The sequence below is a fragment of the Silurus meridionalis genome, chromosome 3, assembly GCF_014805685.1.
Source record: "Silurus meridionalis isolate SWU-2019-XX chromosome 3, ASM1480568v1, whole genome shotgun sequence".
Classification (NCBI taxonomy): Eukaryota; Metazoa; Chordata; class Actinopteri; order Siluriformes; family Siluridae; genus Silurus; species Silurus meridionalis.
The window spans coordinates 1597526-1620020 of NC_060886.1; the positions used below are offsets into that span (position 1 = coordinate 1597526).

Sequence of the window (22495 nt, forward strand, 5' to 3'; positions counted from 1 at the left end):
CAGCATAGACATCACTACATCTGATAATTGCACATGTTTGTCTGTTAATCTTCACTAAACAAGATTCATATTTTAGAAAAATCTCTTGAAGTGTCTCGTACAATTCTTCATGTCCTCTAGTCAGTGACTCCCCTTCTGCCACTTTGCACATTTTATTAAAAATGCAGTATTGCTCACTAAACTTAAAAGGTAAAAGAGTTTTACCATAACTTTTACATTTATCCATGTCTTTAACCAGTTTAGTTCCCTCAGCATAAATATCCTCGAGACTGACTTTCTGCCAGGTGCACACATTATGTATCTTATGTTTTACAATTGAAACTAAACTACATGCTGCACCTACAACATCCTTATTCACAATTGTGGACTGCATTCGAACTGTATCGCCTACTAATATGGGCAAAACATTTGGACACTTGCAAACAGTGGTATCAGAAACATCTTTCTTACTTTTGTTGATCATTGATTTTCGCCGCATTCAAAATCTCTTCAGCTTAGGCATCTAAAAAAAAAAACAGAAAACAACATTACCAGAACAGAAATTACACAACTACAATATTATCAAAGCCAAAACAACTTAACTATACACTGTAAACCAAACTGTTATTTCTACATAAAAATTTTAATAATCACAACTACAATTGACTTAAATACCTGAAAATAAAACATATATTATATACGTTATTTGGAAACCACACACATTCTAAAATGTAAATACAATGACCTTCATTATCATTATCTGTTTAACATGTAATAAAGAATACAAGCCTGTGAACCTCATTAAATTAATATTAAACTTCTTTTATAAAATAAGACTGTGTTGAATTTTTTGATTCATACAGACATTTAATTTATTGCTTGAATACAGTGTTGAAGGAAAAAGATTGTTGAAAAAAGTCATGAATTAACTACAAAAATACAAAGCAAAGAAAATTTGAATCAAAGTTCATGTATACTAAAGGAAAGAATAATAACATGAACAGTTATATAAAAAACATTACTTATTCTACAATAATAACTATTTTAAGTCAGAAAATATTTTCTTGCTTTTTAACCAGGTATAATTATTAAATATAGTTGCTTAAAATTCCATGTGAAACTTGCTTAAAAATGTGGATGCAAAAATGATGCACTATATTTTTAAGTGATTCCAGCCTTTATTTTTTGCAGTGCAATAAACATGACCAACAAGACCTATTAAGCATAACTCTAGCGAATTCTATTATACAACCATTAAATGGATTTTGTCTTGTGTTAGGAAGCCAACTCACTTCAAAGACATTCAAAGTCATTTCAACATTTTTTTTCTATCTACAAAATTAGGTTACAAACTGCTGCTCAGCCAATAGAATACTGTACAAAATACATTCAACATTTAATTTCATAAGTATTTAACTTATGTTTACAATTAGCTGTGTCATTTTCTTCAAATAAACATAAGCACAAGACCCATTAAGCATAGCGTCTAGCCAGTGACCGTCTAGACAAATCCAATATACAACAATTAAAGGGATTAACTTTATATATTGTGTAAGGGAAATCAATGGAAATAAGAAGCTAAATCACCTCAAAAACTCAATAATTTACTCAAAATAACATGTTTGTTTAAACTTATTAAATTAGGTTAAGACATTTCAACTTTAATGTTTTATTGATAACAACACATTACTTAACAAAAATATCCAATAGTAAGTTGAAATAACATGTACAGTCTTTTGATTTGTAACAACGAATGACCACTTAACATTAAAAATACTATTTTCTCAATATCCTCAACTTCATTACACTGCATTATTTCGCACCAATATATTTATACAAGTGACATGTTCAACCCTTAAATCATTGACACAAATAATAAATGTTTTCACATACCTCAGGCTTTGTTGAAACTCTATTAACTGTTAGTAAAATCCACAGGTGTATTAAAACGCTCTCGAACCTCCAACCAGGACTCTCAGGTTTTATCAAACGCTCACCAGTTGTATTCAACAGATGTCTAATCACTGACCCGAACTCTCAGCTTTTATCCGAAGTGAGATTAGGGGAGGAGCCACTCTGCCCCTCCCAATTCTCACATTTTGTAGCAGTTCTATTTGACCAATTGTTCATAATTGATCAGCACAAATAGAAATCATGACAGAAAAAAATTCCTAGACATGAAATCAATTGCTTCATATATTTAAATATCAAAATTACAAAAATAATAATAAGCTATCTAAAGAGCATTGCTCAATTTACTTTGCACACACGGAAAAATGCAAACCTTGCACTTAGCTTGGATGTCAAGCTGTGTGTGTATGCGTGTGCGTGTGTGTGCACGTGTACGTGTGTGTGTGTGTGTGTAAGACACAGAATGGGAGACTACACATTTTTACCTACAAATATTGTTGTGTTTTAAGTGTTTGTTGCACATTTTGATGCCTTGATGACAGAGCAATATTATTGAATCTCCAGTCCTTTGATTCATTTCAGGTAGCCTGTATATTTTTGTATGATTTCTCTAATCGTTCTCACGGTGCTTTCACGTCATCTGCATGTCAGCTCTTGCAGCCACTGCAGGAGCTTGAGTACACGTAAAAACTCGTCACAGACCTTCCCTCCGTATGCCTGCGTCCAGTAATTGTATAAACTATCTGACATAAATGTGTCTCACAAATAGTCCACAAGTGACAGACCTGCGCCTCCAACCAATAAAGATACCAATGATTTAGTCAAATGCAACAATTAAACATGTACAGTGGAAGTGACACATATGGACATTAAAAATACGGCATACAGTACAAATGTAAACTTAATGAAAAACAAATGCATTCAATGTTGTTCTACTTGGGTGGCTACAGCTTTGTGCAACATTAAAATTAGTAAATTGTAAAATTACATTTATCTGAATGGTTCAGTAAAATCTTTAATTGTTAATAAATAAAAGTACATACGATCAAATATCGTAAAAATTAAACACATGCCACAAGGCACATTAAGTACACTTGCAAGTATATAGACATGGTTTTGAGAAAATGAAATGCATCTAATCGTTTAATTTGTCTATTGACTGGGTAGCTATTGTTTAGCATTTTAGTGGATGTACACAAAGATAATCTCTTGAATGAACACTTTAAATTATATTTTTGATTAAAAACTAAACACCATGACAAAATAAAGTTACCAACTGCCTTAACACGGCTTTTAGCACTAGAATTACTGACTTTTTTTTTTTGTTTGTTTATCTTCCGACAGCGTAAAATTACAAGCGTGCTCCAAAGCTTCCTTTGCCTGTTAGACGTGGGAATGCTGCAGACCATCAGGGAGTGCACGGTTCATCAAGCCCGCAGAACAGAGCCGGACTGGAATTTGGCAATTCATGAACTGATGGCATTCATTTCAATTCTGTTTGTAAGAGCAATCATGTGTCCCGTTGGTGCCATTGTGGATTGCTGGTCAGAAAGCTTTCTGGTGCCATAATCAAAGAGACAATGCCCCCCCGAGATAGATTCATTTTAATTATGCAACACCTTCGATTTGATGACAAGGACACACGGGCAGAACGGGTGAAAACAGACAAATTTGCTGCAAACTCCGACATCTGGACACGCTTCAACAAGAACTGTGCTGAGAGTTTCACTCCAGGAAAACACATGACCATAGATGAACAACTGTTCAATACCAAGGTTCGCTGTCCATTCACACAGTATATCGCAACCAAGCCAGACAAATTTGGGATCAAGTTCTGGATGGCCACGGATATGTCTGCAATGCATCTCCTTACTTGGGAAAGGACCCCAGTCGTCAGAAGGAAGAGAGGCTGGCAGAGAACGTGGTCATGAATCTGATTGAGCCATTTTTGGATGATGGGAGAAATGTCACGACAGACAATTTCTTTACTTCACTGTCACTGTCGCACAGACTGCTGCAGCGCAAAACAACGCTACTGGGCACGGCGAATAAAGTCCAATCGTGAACTTCCTCAACTTGCAAAAGACATTACACGGCGAGAGGTATTCTCCACTTCAGTGCTTAGAAGTGGCAGTGTCTGCTTGACAATTTATTCACCTAAAACAAGACTGTATGTGTTCTAAGTTCCATGCACCAAGACGTCACGTGACGATCGGTGATGGCAGAAAGAGGAAACCCAACACGATAACAAACTATAACCACATGAACGTATGTGAATGTGTGTATAATTTTACACCAGTGCTACAATGTTTTCTGATGTGTACTATACAGGCCTATAGAAAAAAAGCACATATACTCATGACTCTCTCTCTCTCTGCAAATGTGCCAGGCCTCACAGGTAATGGGTGTGTTTGCACAACAAAAGCAGAAGAACAATGGAGCTGCAGGCCTGTGAAAATCTCAGCAGGGGTGCTACTAGGTGTGAGGGCCAGGGAATTTACACCAATTTGCGCAGGTTTCCTAAAACTAGTGTTAGACCAGTGACAAAAATGTAATACTTTTGACAATTTGTATGATTTAAATCTTTGATTTAACAAGTAGGATTTATTATTTATATCCATAAACATGTAACTGCTTAATTTGTTATTACTTTACATTTTGCTCATTTTAAATCAAATCAAATCAAACAAGATTCATTCATTATAATAAAAACTTCCATTTTAACTACATTTAAACACTGCAATTTTTCATATAGCCAAAAGACTGCAAAAACTCACTTTACAAAACACAAACCCAGAATCACAAAAATATTTATGATATAAAACAACACTCTATACATATACAATTACAATAACAAACTAAATAAAACTTTTCAAACAGAAATACAAATATTTTTGAAAGTTCAGTGTGCTGCTTCCTCTATCACAGTCCTTATGGCACCCTCAACAGACCCTTCCTCCTGCTCAGAGTTAAGGACATCTAAAAAATAAACATATCTTTTAATTACAAAGAAAATTGCATGCAAATCCACAATAGTAAAAAGTACACTTTACACTGTAACGAAAACATTGATTATTTACCATTTCTGAAAACGGAACCTCCATCCTGCTCAGGGTTAACAACATCTGAAAATAAAACATACATTTTATTTACAATGAAACTTCTATGCAAATCAACAATATAAAAACAATACACTTTACATTCTAATGAAAGCATTTATTATATACCATTTCTCAAAAAATCCTGAGCAGCCTTTGCTGCCTCCAATTCCGTTTCCATGTTGCTCATTTTATGCTTTGCTTTGCTCAGATCTCTTCTTAAAAATTTCCTCATCACAACAACTCCAACTTCGGTGACCTCCTCCTTGATCCGATTCCTGGGTGTTGCTGGATCCAATGCCAAATACTAAACAAATAAAAGATCAATACATCACACATAAACATTTTGAAAATAAATCATTTGTTCTCCCAAACACAAATATCTAAGTACTTACTGCTACTAAGCGGAACCTGTCCCTTAATCGAGAAAATTCTTCTCCGTCCACACAGGGAATTTTTGTAGGGCTACTGTAAGCCATTTTATCTGCAACAACATTAAACATCATATAAACAATTGTATTAAGAGTTGAATTTGCAATGCCAACTCACTTTTTCGCATACAGACAAAACCTACCTCCACAAACAACGGCTAAAACACGTAGAGTCGCGATTCAAAGGAAATGCAACTTTTACCTAACTTTTTCAAAGCCCGTCTTATAGCACACAAAGATACACGTCCAGATTTCACATCACGCTTCTTTTAACCTCACAGCTGAAAATGCGCTACCTAACTTTAAATGTTAACAGTTCCTGATAAAAGTGGACTACATACACAATTATATATCTTTAAAAAAAAGACACTTTAAGATTTACTGTCCATTATTCACAGTTGATATTGCTCAAAAAGATAATAAGTTATAGATGATTAAGTACTGTTAAAAAAAAAAAAAACATTTTTCCTTCATATATAAATACATGAAATCAGTCCTGGAGCAATCCAGAAAACTCAGGCTAAACTCAGGTGATTGTTCATACTCTATTCATACAGTCTGCATAGTAATGAATTGCTGACCATTAAAGGCTTTTGTTCTACATGTCTGGGGCTTTTCATGTTGATTTGGCATTCGTATTGATGACCAGGTAGCCAGACAAGCTATTGTTCTACAGTCATAGCCATTCATATTGATGTCTGGCCATTCCAATCTCAACAACACACACACACACACACACACACACACTGTGCCCACAATTGCCTATTGTGAGTCCCGGGTATAGCACCACCAACAGGCCCCAGGAACTGTGTCACAAAGGTGGATTTTTTGACAGCTGCATGCAGTAAACTTTTAAATACTCCTCCTAGGGGATTCATGCAATTAAGACCAGACTTGGCCAACATGACGCGGAGATATTGGAGATGCTAAATTGCGAACGGATTTTTGATATCTCAAACACTGTTGCCATGGCGTTGGGGTTTCTTTTACCTACAGTCCTCAAATGGGTCAGTAACAACATAAAATAGTCCACTGATATTTACCCACTTGATGCACTTGCCCACCGTGCATTGTTTTCTGGAAGGCACCGTATAGCGATAAAAAAACGTGCGAGGGCTGCTTGCAGCTATATTATTTATATTAAGTTTGTAATCTGGCGTACCAGTGTAGATTTATTCATTGCTTGGGACTCAGAGCACTTTTGCACGTCACTCTGGATAAGGGCGTCTGCTAAATGCCGCAAATGTAAAAGTAAATTTGTAATATTGCTAAAAATCTTTAATCTGCACTTAAACTGGGAGAGTGTGTCTGAGCCCCAAACACTGTCAGGGAGATTATTCCAAATTTTTGGAGCTAAATGTACTTTGCTATTTAAGGAACTACTTGAAGTCCGGAGTTTTGAGATCTCAAGAAGCGTGACGGATTGTAGCGTGTTAGAAGACTGGAGAGATACATGGGAGATAAACCATTAAGTGTTTTGTAGGTAAGTAGCAATAGTTTGTAGTCGATTCGAAAAGCCAGTGTAGGGACGATAAGATCGGGGTTATATGATCATATTTTCTTGACCTTGTAAGAACTCTGGCTGCTGCATTCTGGACTAACTGAAGCTTGTTTATTAATGATGCAGGACATCCACCTAGTAATGCATTACAGTAGTCTATTCTGGAGGTCATGAACGCATGGACGAGCTTCTCTGCATCAGATATAGACAACATGTTTCTTAGCTTAGCAATATTTCTCAGGTGGAAGAAGGCTGTTTTTGTAACATGGTTGATATGATTTTCAAAAAAACAAAAAAAGCCAAAAAAATTGTTGTTTAAAATAACTCCCAGGTCTTTTACTGTTGAACTAGTAGTAGTTTCATTAGCATAACAGTGGAAGCTTATTCCATGCCTTCAATATATTCCAAGGGAAGCATGTATATTGTAAAAAGATTCATTTTCTGGCACTCTGATAATGAAAACGATTGATGCCCCCAAAGCATTAGAAGGCTATAAGAAGATAGCAAAGTGTTTTAATTAAATTTAATTCAATTAGGACATGACAGTAAACAGGAACAGTGGAGGTCAAGATAAGGTCTGGAAGACTGAGAAAAATATCACAGAGAAGTGCTTATAGGATTTCTAGACAAGCCAGAACCTCCATTTGACTGCAAAATACCTCCAGCAAGATTTTGTAGACTCTGGAGTTGTGGTACACTGTTCAACTGTTCAGCAAATCCTACACAAATATGGCTTTCATGAAAGAGTATTCAGAAGAAAATCCCTCTTGCATCTTCACCACAAAATGCAGCATCTTAATTTTGCACAAGAACATTTACACAGCATGATGCATTTTGAAAAACGTCCTGTGGACTGATGTAAATAGTCCTGATAACGGAGGTTAAAATAGAATCCTTTAACCGCTATGAGCAAAGGTAGGTTTGGAGAACAAAGGGCAAAGAATTTTCCTGAAAAGAACACCAGTTCAACTGTTAAGCATGGGGGTGGATAGATCATGATTTTGGGTTGTATTGCAAACAAGTGCATGGGGAACATTTCATGGGTAGAGGAAGGAATGGATTGAATAAAATTCAAACAAATTCTAGAAGCAAACATAGAACCATCTGTAAAAAGCTGAAGTTGAAAATAGGATGGCTTCTACAAATGGATAATGATCGCACCTCCAAATCCATGATGGACTACCTCAAGAGGCACAAGCTGAAGGCTTTGCTATGGCCCTCCCCATCTCCTAACCTAAACATAATTGAAAATCTGTGGATAAATCTCAAAAGAGCAATGCGTGCAAGATGGCCCAGGAATCACACAGAACTGGGAGACCAAGAAGGAAGAACGGGTGAAAATTCCTCAAACAAGAACTGAAAGTTTTTTTTGAACATTTACAAACTGTGATACTTGCCAAAGGGGGTGTTACTAGGTGCTAACTATGCAGGGTTCCTGAACATTTGCTGTGGACACTTTTTATTTTCTGTTATTTAGAAAATGTAAAAAAAAAAAAAAAAGATTTTGTTTAAAATTTTAAGGGAATGTGTCATCTGTAACTTTTGACTTTTGGAGCTCATCATCACTTACAGTCCTAACTGTTCACATTAAAATACATTTTTATTTGGAGTGAGTGAAATTGAATTCAAAGTGCAGTCACACTGACAAAAGGAAGAATTTTGCTTATATTTAAGCATCATGTTAACCCATAGAAACCCGGCGTTAACATTCTTCATATACAGTATAACTGTTAGTGTATCCAAATGCTGCTTTGATGACCCTGTGTTAACTGCTTTGAGGATCATTCAAATAAAAAAATGAAGCCAGCCAATATTCTGACATTGCAGGGGTTCCTTCAGTTGAATTGAGCAATCTCAGGGGGCCTGAAAGACAAATTGTTTAACAAATCTTAAAAGAGGAAGCAGCTTCATTGTCTTAAATTAAGACTGACATAGTTTGCATAGAAAAGCTGCAACTAGCAATGTCTCTGAAGGATGCTATTCCTGTTCCATGTACATACCAATTAGTTATTGACCTCTGATCAGGGTTTTGTCTTTTTACTTGTTTTTTCTTGACCGTAGTGCAGCTTTTGACACCATTGATCATAACCTCCTCCTTGCTAGACTAGAAAATGTTGGTGGAATAAAGGGAACAGCTCTCTCCTGGCTCAGGTCTTATTTGACTCATCGTTATCAGTTTGTTGGTCTAAATGGTGAGTTCTCTTCACTCTCTGAGGTACAGTTTAGGCCCACTGTTTTTTTTTTCTTTATATAATCAACTTACCGATGGTAAAATTATTCGTAAATATGGTATAAATATGCTAACAACACACAATTGTACATCTCAGCAAAGCCAGATCAGATACCTGAACTTATCAGTGTTGAGAAATGTGTAAAGGAGACAGTGGATGATTAATAACTTCCTTCTGCTTGATTCTGGTAAGACAGAAGTATTTTAATTAGGGCCACATGTGGCTAAACGTAAACCATCTCTGGATGGTCTTTATGTCCAAGCGTGTACATATAAATAATATGATGCAATTACAATGTGCAGAAAAACTAGTTCACGCTTTTGTTTCATCATTGTGTAAATTGTTGTAATGCTTTACTGTCTGGGTGTTTGAATAAGTGCATACATAATTCTCATTTAGTATGAGAATGCAGCAGTCCTTACTAGATCTAGGAAATCAGTCTTACAGTCTACACTAGCTCCCAATTAAATCTTGCAAAATACTGACATATAAATATTTAAATGGTCTCATTCCAGAGTATCCAAGCAAACTTCTGTTACATTATCATCCACCATGCCTATTTTAATCAAAAGGTGCAGGCTAATTGTTGGTACCTAAAATAATGAAGACCAAAGCAGAGGATAGAGCTTTCTCTTACAAAGCCCCTTAAACCTTTATGAGACAGTGACGTTTTTTCTCTCTTCCTGTCAAATCTCTAGACTCTCTGTCTCTCTGTCTCTCTCTCTCTCCCTCCAAGTTAAACCTGCTCCTGAGGTACCAATGACCAGAGGTGGGAAGTAACGGAGTACAAATACTTTGTTACTGTACTTAAGTAGATTTTTCTGGTATCAGTTTTTTACTCCACTATTTATTTTTCAGACAACTTTTTACTTTTACTCATTACATTTTTACACAAATATCTGTACTTTTTCCTTCTTACATTTTCAAAACGGGCTCGTTACTTTAGTTTTAATCCATTGATTTGGGGAAATATAAAATTTTTCTTTTTACTGCGCAGAGATTTAAGCCGAACAACCGATTTCCTGTTACTGCGCGTCTTTTTCACTCCGCTGGTGTATAAAGTCCTGACTCTCACTCTTTACGAAGATAAGAATCAGCAGGCAGAAGGCAGTAAGAAGTTTGGGGTTAATGTGGATGAGACAGAGGGAGTCAGTGATGAGAACATGACTGAGAACAGACACATTCCTGATCATCATCATATTTTCTCTGTTTGTGTTCTATATGTGGATCTTCAGCCTGGATACATTCATTAGATAACAACATTTTTAATTCGTTTTGTATTAATATATATATATATATATTTGGCTGTCAAAATTCAAATTATTGTAAAAGGCACTAAATGTTAACACGCTATCAATTCAGCGCATTTCTGTTTTTACCATTTTTATAAAAAAATATAAATACATAAATAAATAACTAAATATAAAAGAGGCGAAATTTAAACCCAGCAAAACATACATTTATCCACGAAGTCTCTTCTTTACTTAGATATAAAATAAATAAATTAACACCAGATAAAAATATTTTTAATCAGTAAACTTTTGTTTTATTTCTTAAGTCTCAAATCAAACACTAAATCCGCCATGTTTTACACAATTAATCCTCTGGGTGGCGTTTTGTGGGTTTTTCCCTCATAATGGCGACACAAACTTAAATTACTGTCTTTATTGATCGTACAGATAAAAACAATACATCATTCAAATCTGTAAAATGTCTATAATTATATATATATATATAAAAGCTTCTTGACTTGATTTAAAGTGGTGCACTTTCTCCGGTATCACCTCATTAACTGTCCGTGTGGAAACATAGCAAAGGCTCTTAATGATGTCCACACATCTCTGCACTGATATAGCCTTTATATTTAATCACTGTACATATGCTTACATACATATCACATGCTGTACTTTTTGCCCGATTGCTACTTTTTGCACTTCTGGTAGATGCCAAACTGCATTTCATTGCTGTGTACCTGTACTATGCAATGACAATAAAGTTATTTCTTTCTTTCTTTCTTTCTTTCTTTCTATCTATCTATCTATCTATCTATCTATCTATCTATCTATCTATCTATCTATCTATCTATCTATCTATCTATCTATCTATCTATCTATCTATCTATCTATCTATCTATCTGATATGATGTGAGGTCCAGTTAACAGCTAAAACAGGTAGAAGTAATAACTACTTTTTACTTAAGTACATGTCAGAGCCAAAACTTCTTTACTTTCACTTAAGTAAAAAGTATAATCAGTACTTCAACTTTTAACCGAGTATTTTAAAACATGAGTATCTGTACTTCTACTTAAGTAATGGATGTGTGTACTTTCGCCACCTCTGCCAATGACCAGTGTTCCTGTCCATTTTCTTTTCTTCAGATATGCCAGATTCACCCCACTGCCCTACCTCTGGATGGAGTTATCTTCAGTTGGAGACAACTTTGTTGTCTCCAACTGAAGATAACAGATAACTTTGTCTTGTTCCACCTCAAGAACCTAAAGATCATCTGAAATTTCAGGATGGATTTTGACTGTAATTACAGTTTTTCTCAAATGCTAAATGCTTTTTGAAACTTTACAGTAATGGATGTTCTTAGATCTCTGCAGAGGATTAGGCATTTAGATTTGAGAGTTTCATATGAAGAGTATAAATCTATAGTAAATTCTGCATGTACACTACTGTAACACATTTCAATGCAAAAACAGAATCTATTGCACATAACAGTACTCTTGAAAACATGATCAGGGTGTGAAGTTTTTTTATTTACTTTATTCACACCACACACACACACACACACACACACACACACACACACACCACAATCACTGTGCGGCATCATGTCGCTGAGCTGCATCAGGCCACATCACCTTATCCACATCGCAGGCTATATTGTCTCTTGCCAGGCACCGCGGGAAAAACGCCCTGGAATGGCGAATCCATCCTTGGAAGGCCTCCACTGGGGTGTCAACACAGGCCAGCTCCATTGCCCTTAGGAGGTCCTCTCTAGTGTATGGTTGTCTGTCATAAACCTTCCATCTCCATGATGAGAAGAACTCCTCTATAGGGTTCAGGAAAGGGGAGTAGGGTGGCAGACAGACGTTTAAAAAGTGGTTACTGTTGGTGGTGAACCACTCTCTGATTTGGTTTGTTTTGTGGAAGCGTACATTGTCCCAAATGATCACATAAATTTGATGTGCGGGCCCAGGATGGTGTTGTTGGCGGTCCAGGAGGATGTCTTTTAGCTCCTCTAGGAAGGTGAGGAGACGTTGGGTGTTGTAAGACCCAAGGACAGCATGCCGGTGGACAAGCCCCTCCAAACCCATGGCCACACAAAGAGTAATATTACCCCCTCATTGAACAGGAACCTCAGTGATGGCTCTTTGGCCAATGATGTTACGGTCTCTTTGCCTTCGTTTCTGCAGGTTGAAGCCAGCCTCATCCATGAAGAGGTACTCATGAGGTCTGACCATCGTGTCCAACTGTATTATCCTTTGTGAAAATGTGAAAGTGCACAGGTGTTCAGAACAACAGACAATCAGGTATCACAGTATTGTCCAGAAGTAATGTAGGCCACTGAGCAACACAGTATGTCCACTAACTGTATTGTGAACATGGATGTATACTTATTTGCACATACTCGTAACGTAGGTCTTTGTGTCGCGCAGAGTTGCGCTTAAAGGGAACCCTATAGACCTGTTTCATCCGCATCTTTTGGTGCCGGAGAACTCCGCTATTGTGGCCAAGTTGACATTATCAATGCTCTCAAAGTTGACATTATCGGCAATGACTTTGTCTCTGATCTCCCAGAGTCTGATGAGGTTGTTCTCCCGAACCATATCCACAATGAGGGTTTCTTGTGCCGCTGTAAATACGGAAACCCTCCCACCTCTATGTGGCATTCTTTCAACTCTAAAGAAAGAAACATGTGTTGTCAGTTTTACAATACAGTAACAACTGATTTGAAACCAATAGACTACTTTCACAGGCTTGTAAAATTGTATTGTGACAAAGAAAGCAATAGAGTACAATACCTGTTGTGTTGTCTAAATGCCCTAATAATGGTGGCCACGTTGAACCTACTCAGGTTTGGACGGACTCGTAGTCCTGCTTCAGCCATTATCATGTCATGGACAATGACATGGCATGAATATGACCAGAGTTCTTTTGCAACTTGTGTTTTAGCAAAAAGAAATGTATTAAGATTTATGAGAACGGAGGATTGTGTTTTGTGAATTGTGTCTTCATGTGAAATGTGTTTATGATATTGGAAAATGATGGCTAGATTTAGTAAATGTGCTTAGACAACTGGTCATTTGGTTTAGAGGATTGGCTTTTGTGTTTCAGCATTTGAGAAAAACTGTAATATCAACAGTCTACTACAATGGTTCAGGACCACAGTTTTCAAGGACAGTTTTGCTTTTAAGCACCTATCACTGCACACTTTAGCAAAGGTGGAACTGTAATCAGTGGACATTCTGTGCCACATAGATGAGTGTGGGCTCCATTTTAAACCTTGTTCTTCTCCTCGTTAATTCCTCATGCCTCTTAGGGAGCTTTTCTGTGCCACAGTCAGCACTGGATTACTTATTTTGCGTAAACTTTCAATTATAAGGAACAAAGTGTTCACTGTTAAAAGCGCTATACAAATAAAAATGAATTGAATTAAATTGTATTAGAGCTAACCATTCTATCTCTGGAGATCATTTGTCCAACAAAGTTCATCTGTAAGGTTGTTGTAACTCATCTGTAAATGATCTACCTACTATATGTAGTGAAATTGTTATAACTTCTCTGTATTTGGTCTTTCTCTGTAATCACAGCATTGTCCTTTAGGTTAGAAGACTTTCTGCCTGCTACTTTCTGCCTGCTGAAAATGTTACATATTCAGTTTATGAAAATACAGATTGCTTTAATAACCCAGTAAATGTACCGTAAACTCTTTCTTTAGAGTCTTAGTAGACACTGCTACTGATTCGCATAAATTATGTCATAGGTTTTATATTTAGATAATTGTGTAGATGCTTTTATTTTCCCCCTCAGAGTAGCTTTTTACATTAATTTACCTTTTTTTTAAGGCTTGAAAAAACAGCCTACACTGAAATATTGAACACTAATGATCAGGTAAAGGCTGTTCCAATTTGTGTGGGGCTTTGTAAGAGAAAGCTCTGCACACTGCTGTAGTAGTAGTGTTATAATTGGTACAAAGAATTTGCCTGCACCTTTTGATCAAAGTAGGCGAAGGAAGACTTTCTTCTAACTGTATGTGGTCCTAGATAACCACTATTCAAGGTACCAACAAATAGCCTGCCCCTTGTAATCAAAGAAGGCATGGCAGAAAATAATGATTCACACAGGTTTATACATAATAAGTAGTATTTTATGATCAATGTGAGCTTTGATTGAGACCCAGCGTAGAGACGATACGACTAGGGCGTGATGTGGTCATCATTTGTGGTTATAAAGATTTAGACTTACTGTAATTTCTGGACTATTAAGCGCACCCAAATATAAGCCGCAATGAATAATAATATATAATAATATTATAATATTATTACAAATATAAGCCACTGAATTCTACAAAGATTTTTATTTTGAACATAAATAAGCCGCACCTGTCTATAAGCTGTCTACACTGAAACTAATGAACTTTACACAGGCTTTAATGAAAGACAGTGTCTGTTACATGGCTTGTATCTAAACAGTAGCCTACCAAGAAAGTCATTGTTCACTGTCTTACTCCTTCCTTTCAGAACAATTTCTCTCGAGAGTTTATCTTTTGGCATCGTCGTGCGTTTAAAAATCACCATCGGTGAATCTTTTCTCCCGATGCCGTGCAGCTCAGAAAACAGGTGAAGTGTGTTTTTTCATGCCTGGTTGTTTTCAGCGTGATGAATGATTCACATTTCCTGTTGACAGTCCGAGTGAGCGGCAGGTCAAACGTCAGAGGAACATCATCCATATTTATGATGTGGTGCGGCCCGATTCAGTGGGAGCACATCTGATTTAATATAAAGAGTTTCATTGGTTCACTTTAACCCCTTCGGCAATTTCATTGGTCTAATGTTATGGGGCTCAGTTTTTTGGCTTGAAGTTTGTGAAACCGGAAAAAAAACAGGAAAAATCCATAAATTAGCCGCTTCATTGTTTAAGCCGCGGGGTTCAAAGCGTGGGAAAAAAGTAGCAGCTTATAGTCCGGAAAATACGGTAACTCTTATTCAGTAAATAGTTTAACTTGGCTACTACAGATTTAAAACTCCAAACTCTGATGAACCATATAAGGCCTTAATGCTATAACTAAAGAGCCTTTCAAGATGTATTTATAGCTTCTAGTTGTGTCTGGGTAAAGACTCTTATCCACAATATTTTGCTTTACCCAAAAGAAAGTCTTGGTTCCTCTCAAAGTTTCCCTCTTAAAATATTTCTTTATAATGTCTTATCTAGCTTAGACATTAGTGGTCTAAATGGAAAAAAAAAAATGCACATATCCTCTATGACATCTTTTACGCTATATATTAATAAAACTGAATTTCTTTAATCAAATTGTGTTACAGTTGTTCTGACTCACCCTCAAGGACAGATTTATGGAAGGACAATAAAGTGAATGTAAAATATGCCATAATATCTGAGTAATGACACAATGTTTTAAAGGATTGTATAATCTACAATTCAATAATTGTAAACAATTCAATAATAGTAACCAGGAAAAGCTTTTAGAATTTGTCTCTATTAAGTAAAAAAATAGTCCATTATCTTGTTTTATCTGTTCCTCTCTGTTATTTGTGATCAGCAGGTCTGCTCCTCCTCTCTCACAAACCTGTCAACAGTCTAAGTGGTCTCACTCTATAGTTTTCCTAACCAACAGTATTGCAGTGGCAGCCAGCAAGAAAATAACCAGCAATCAGCAGACGCACCACAGACAGTCCATAACAACAACTTGTGCTATCAGCTAGTTCAGCTGACCTTCATTTGCTGAAAATACTGAGTTTCTATGAACTGAATTACTAATCTCTCTATAATAAACATTTAAACTACGACACAGGAAACATTATTGCAAACTGTTCAATGTGTAGCTCTCTACAGTCTCCACTGCAGTCTGTAGAGTGTGGTTTTCTAAAAATAATTGTTCTTAGGACAGGAAGTTGAGGTATAGCATATATAACTATTCTCTTTAAAGTCTCAGTAGACAGAGTACCGCAACTGAGCTGCATGAATTCTCACTCAAATTATTTATATCACTATGTAGGGGCGTCCCCCTTCTTACAGAAGTACTTCATCATGTATTCTCAGTTGAAGAATTAAATTTTAACATTGGTGGATTAAATGTAAATTGGTTTTGAACTTAAGTAGCGAATTCGTGTATTTGTACTGTACTGAAGTACTGTATTTTCATTTGGGGAGACTTTTACTTTAACATTTTACTGGAAAACATTTAGTCGTTCCTTTTTTTTTTTTTACGATAAGTGGAAAAAACTTAACTGGTCAAGTGTGCAGCAAGCCACCAATCAGGATAGAGTGTGCTCTGTTTTGAACTTGTTTTGATTGACCTTTGTGTGTGTCTGGTTTGTATTATTTCTATAAAGATATCCATTTATAGAAATAATACAAACCAGACACACACAGGTTTGCTACATGCTGTGTTGGTATATTGATAAGACAAGTGGAATTATAACATACACACTACACCGTACAATGGCTTGTTTTCAGGGTGAGCCAATAAACAGAAAATGTCTACATTTAGAAGCTTCCTTACCTGAAAGAAAAGAAACAAAAATACAATAAGCTTCCCTAACTCCCTACTACAAAACAACAATCCCCACTCCAAACAAAATGGAAGCCACACCCTTACTGCCAGTGAACTAAGTGAATATGTACAGTGATATCTATATACAGAAATGGTCCAAAACAGCAAAACAAGCTCAGGGTGTATACAAAATACAGGCCAAAGACAAAAACCAGAACAAACATATCACTAAGCCAACAAAATCCACTCCTACTTCACCACACCAAACACCACAACAACAACCCTCCTCTGGTAGCGTTTATTCCTCTTCCTTAAATAGAGGCATCAGTCATGAGGTCATTAATTGGAGGTGGGACCAAGGCAGGGTAGCCTGGAAACTCTGGGTGGGAATGGGACCTGCACACAACACAACATGCACAACAGAATACAGGGACAGAAACTGTAACAATAGATTGGTGTGCTAAAAGTAAAATTTTCGCATATACATATTCACAAAAACTTTTCACATAAACAGAGTTGATTAATCAAGGATTAATTAAGAGTCAACAATGATAATAAGACATTATAGCCATAATACATTATGGTACATTGGATACTTAAGTACATTTAAAGGAAACACTTGAAAAGCAAAAAGGGAATTGTGGACATTCTTGACCCAGATGAGTTGGGGAGTTGGGAGGCCCACAATGTACGATCCTCCGAGCACAACATGCAGAGGATGATTGTCACGATGACCACCAGCAATTGTAACTGTTTTGTGTTGCAACTTTGTTGCCCTGATTTGGGAAAACCAGATTTGTGTCATGCTAATGTTGAGGCCCAGTGAGCTGTTTTTGTATAGTTTGGATGTGACTATTCTGCTTTCTTTTGTGAAGGCTGAGCAATCCAAAGGAGTGGCATGTCACATGGATGTTTGCTGTGCACATGTTTGTTTGAGAGTACCTCTTTTCAGGTAGATTGTTGCTTTCAAGAGGTGGCTTATCCTTGTATTTAAACCCCCTCCCTCCCCTTTGCTTTAGTTATTAATGATTCCATTTGCATTAACTTTAACAATGTGTGTCAATTTGTTAAGGAGATGTGTGTAGCTATGTTAGCTACTGATAACTTATATGGACATATATAATATGAGGTTTATTTATTGTGTAGTTTTGGTTTTTGCTGATTATAATAAAGTAAATTGTTTGTATTCTTTCTTTGTGAATGTTTTCTCATGGTTATGCTAACATAAGATAAAAACTTTTTTTTTAGTAACTTTTAAATGAGGTCTCAGATTTTTTTTTGGTAATATAATAGTGTCCTTCCTTTATGTGGTTCCCTGGATGATAATCCTGATGGAGCAAAGTCATGCATGACAATTGGCTAAATAGAAATATAGCATAGTCCCTGCTTGCCACATAAAGGAATGTTTGCATGTGGCTAGAAAGCCCTGTATGGGTTTTGCAAAATAAGGAATCTATTTTTATTTGTGTCTAAAGTGCGATGGACTCGCATTAACAACTGACTAATAGGTGGTTCCTTTTTTTTTTTTTTTTGTGAAAGTAAATAATTTCTGCCACTAGGCTTTTTTTAAATAGCAAACACATATTTATTGTTTTTATTGTTTTTGATCATTACAACATTTATTTAAGGCAAACAAAAAAAAATATTTTTATTATTTTAATTTAAAAGGGTTAAGATTCTCCATATAAATAGAAATATGACATATATATATTAGATCATAATGTGGGTCACAAATATTAGTTATAATAATAATAATAATAATAATAATAATAATAATAATAATAATTAACCATCAGCATTATCATTATTAAGCTTTTTCCCGAAACTGGTTAGAATTTTACTTGTTTTCTCTCTCCACCAGTATTAACCTAAATCAGTTTTTATTATTCATATACAACATTTCACATATTAATTCTTTTCTCACAGATCCAAATATATTCCCTATCACAGGGAACATCATACCAATTTTCACGCTCAGTACGATAGCCAGACACTGCACAGTCCTCACGGTTCCTGGCATTGTTGGGTTCACCCTTTTGCCAGAACCTGAAAGAAAAGAACCGGCTTCAATGTACTTTTGTTTATGAAAGAATGCACAAAATCGAGAGTGGCTGAAAGCGTTGGGTAAGTGTTTATTAAACAAACAGACAGATAATCCAAATTAGCAGACAAAAAGGTCAATGTTAAACAGGCAAAGGTCTGGCAATTAGTAAAGAACGTATGCAAAACAAGAGTGAGAAGCAAGTAAATGAACGCAAAATAAAAAATGGAAAGAATGAACATGACCATGAAATGAGAAGTGGTTTGATAAATTGTGAATTGTAGAAGTTACATTGCAAGACACAACTCAAACAAAGGGATACATATAGACACAATACTAAGTGCTCAAATGGAGAACATCTGCAATGTAACACACATGAAGACAAGAACCAATGACATGCACAGGAGACACAAACCAAAACAAGGGCACATGAAAACAAACAGAGCAAAGCATGCACTTCACAGTGGCTTGCATGATGTACATGTGTGTTATACTCTCCCAAAAATAAAGAGAAAGGTTAATATTTGACATTTGTTTTATACAATATAGTTTTATGTGAGTGTCAGGGAACCACCTGCCACACCTTCCCTCAACAATCTGCACACTCACAGCAACTCTCCATCTTTCTAAGTACCTGCACCTGGTGCTCGTCACCACTCAGCCCTATATATACACCCACTCTCCCCCCAGTCCTTGTCTGTTCTACTACTTACTTAGGAGAACAGTCACAGACTACCCTCTTTGGATTACTTATGTTCCTTGGACTTGGTTTGCCTGTTTTTCTGATCACAATTCCAGCCTGAGATTTTAGATTTATCTGCATTTATCAATAAAGATCTGCAATTGTATCTTCCGGCATGAGTGTGCTTTACATAACAAATGGAAGAAATGGGGTTCTCTCAGACCCTGCATCAATTATAGGGGTTGCAACTTATATATGGTGAAATACCCTTCCCTCTCACCCTGGTACCCTTGGCACTAGAACTCTGCCAGGCAAGAAAATTTACTAAAGTAGATCTATTTAGTGCCTACAATTTGGTGCAAATTATGGTGGGGGACAGATGGAAAATGGCAATTTTTTACCTCGTAAACACCCTGAAATGAACAAAAGAGGCCAAACAAGTCTTCTTACAAATGTTCTCTCACAATGTTCGGGAGAAAGACCCAAACTCCATCCTGCAGCCCTCTCCCCAGCCGAGCACAATTATGGCATACGCAACAAAGAACTCTTGTTTTAAACCAAACTGTGGCAACAGCTACCCAGGAGCCCAAATAACTTACCACCTACTCTAAGAAAAGTACTGGAGGCCTAACTTGTCTGACATCCAGCACATGGTCTCACCTTGTTCAATGTGTGCACAAGCTGAGGTTCCTTGTACATTACCTAGAGGCAAACCCCTCCCACTCCCTGTTTCTGAATATAATATAACTGGATTTTGTTGCTATCCCAAATTTCAAGGTAACACAACAATCTTGGTGGTTATACACAGTTTCTCAAAGTTACTACACTTCTACCCACACTACGATCTGTCCTAACCAAAGTGGAGTGATTATTCAACCATGTGTTTAGGGACTTTGGCATCCAGTAAAAGTGAGTGACTATGGTCCTCAGTTCACCTACAGAATCCGGGCCAATTTTATAGAAAACTAGGGGTTATGGTCAATCTCACTTCTGGGTACCACCCCCAAGCCAACGGCCAGGTGGAAAAAGTCCAATCAGGAAATAGGAGGTTTTCTAAGGTCATTTAGGACTGGGTTTAGTTCCTACAATTGGCAAAGTACGTTTAGAACTCGCTCTCCATTCAGCCACCTGACTCGCATCCTTGCAACATGTCCTCAGGTACCAACCGCCTTGGTTTCCATGGAACCCCAACCAGCCTAACTCTCCATCAGTAGATTAGTAGTACCAGCATAGTGAGCAAGTCTGGGAACAAGCAATCAAATATCTGCTCTATATTGAAGGACAACCAGCATAATTTGTGTCATGTTTTAGATTCAAGAAACAGGTGAGGGCTGCTAAAGTGGGAAGGATAATGACCCTAAAGACCAATGTTGGGTACCTACATCCAAATGTTGCATCAAATTACACTGAGAACACCTAAAATTCCCAGTCCCATGTAAAATACCCGGGGGAATCAGAAGAAGCAGGTTAGCTACAGGTTTACCAAACCACACACACACACACACACACACACACACACACACACACACACACAAAAACCCAACAGTTCACTATAAATAGAGTCTTCCGAACATCAACAAATTGCGAATTAATGTTCTTAGTGACTTGTTCCAAAGATGTACTGATCCATGTTGTACGACGTATTGATTACCATGTTAAATTTCATTTGTCTGTTTATTGGAATTGAATTTCTCTTGTGCCCCTGGTTACTTTGTTTGCTTATCACCTGATCGTTGCCAATTTTTCTGACCATGGCTGCTGCCTGATGTTTTGGATTTATCTGCATTTGTTCCTTCCTCATCTGCCTGTGTGAGTGTGCTTTACCTAACACTACCAATATTTGAGAATGAGTGTAGGTGAGGTTATTATTAGCTCAATCTCTACTAGTAGTTATTTATCTACTAATCTAAGTAAGCTGAGAAATTCTTAACACTATCTGTACAAGAAAAGGTAACTAATAAACTTGGCAAGGTCTCTCAAATTCATGTTTCTGCTACAACCAGTTCTGCTACAACCAGTGCATTGCCTGCTAAAAAAAAAAAAATATATATATACAGTGTGTCAGGAATCCACCTGCCACGCCTCCTTCAGAGGCTGCCTTTGCCTCTGCACGCTCCCAAGTGTGCAGAGCAAATCACACACAGCTGAAGCACATTATCCACTCATTCCCTGCCTCCATATAAACCGCTTACTCACCCACACTCCCTGTCGGTTATTGCACGTTCATGCCCGTTCATGTGTGTTCCTGTGCGTTTGTCGTGTTATGGTTTTGCGTATGCTTATCCCCGCTATGTACCGTTCGACTCGGACTCTCTCTATCTCTCTCTCTTGCGTGGACCGCATCTCTTTCCAAATGCACCAGGGATTGTTCTTTCCATAATCCACGGACGTTGAACTGTTGTGGGCCGCGCTGTGTGCGCACCACCGGATTTTTCCTTTTCCCCGGACTTCGTTATCCGGATTATCCCTGCGAGCGCAGGTATTTGGTTTGGCTCTGCCTTTGTTATAAATAAAGTTTTGTTTGCTGTTACTCTGGCTTCCACCTCCGTTTCCTGCATGACACAGTGGAACCCGGTTATCTCGCCCTCGGTTACCTCGACAACCCTATTAAGTCGACGTTTTTGAAGTGGAACCGCTAAATTCTCGCTTTTTCTAAGCATTTTTTTGTCGGTTATGTGGGGGAAAAATTTGCCATTTAACGTCGGTTATCTCGGTGCAGCCGCAGAAGAACTCGCGGAAGTGGCGGAAAAATCAAGGCTTACAGCTGCTACAGGTGTTTGTATACTGGTGAATTTCTGCTGTTATTTAACAACATATGCCTTTTGTTGTTAAATGTTATGCGATGAACGGGAGGCGAAAGCCGCGCTTGGCGGCGCGGAA

The 22495-nt window shown here is 37.1% G+C and overlaps 1 protein-coding gene across 2 annotated transcripts in view; it reads right to left on the reverse strand.

Moving 5' to 3' along the window:
- Positions 1-16858: 16858 nt before the first annotated feature.
- The window catches only part of LOC124382760 (CD209 antigen-like protein 2), a 40772-nt gene continuing 35135 nt past the window's right edge, over positions 16859-22495 (reverse strand). For both annotated transcript variants that reach the window (XM_046844983.1, XM_046844982.1), the window contains 2 exons: positions 18855-18938; positions 16859-17288 (listed from right to left, as the gene is read on the reverse strand). In XM_046844983.1, coding sequence (XP_046700939.1) covers positions 17204-17288; positions 18855-18938 — 169 coding nt within the window. In that variant the 3' untranslated portion in view covers positions 16859-17203. The remainder of the gene's footprint in view (positions 17289-18854; positions 18939-22495) is intronic.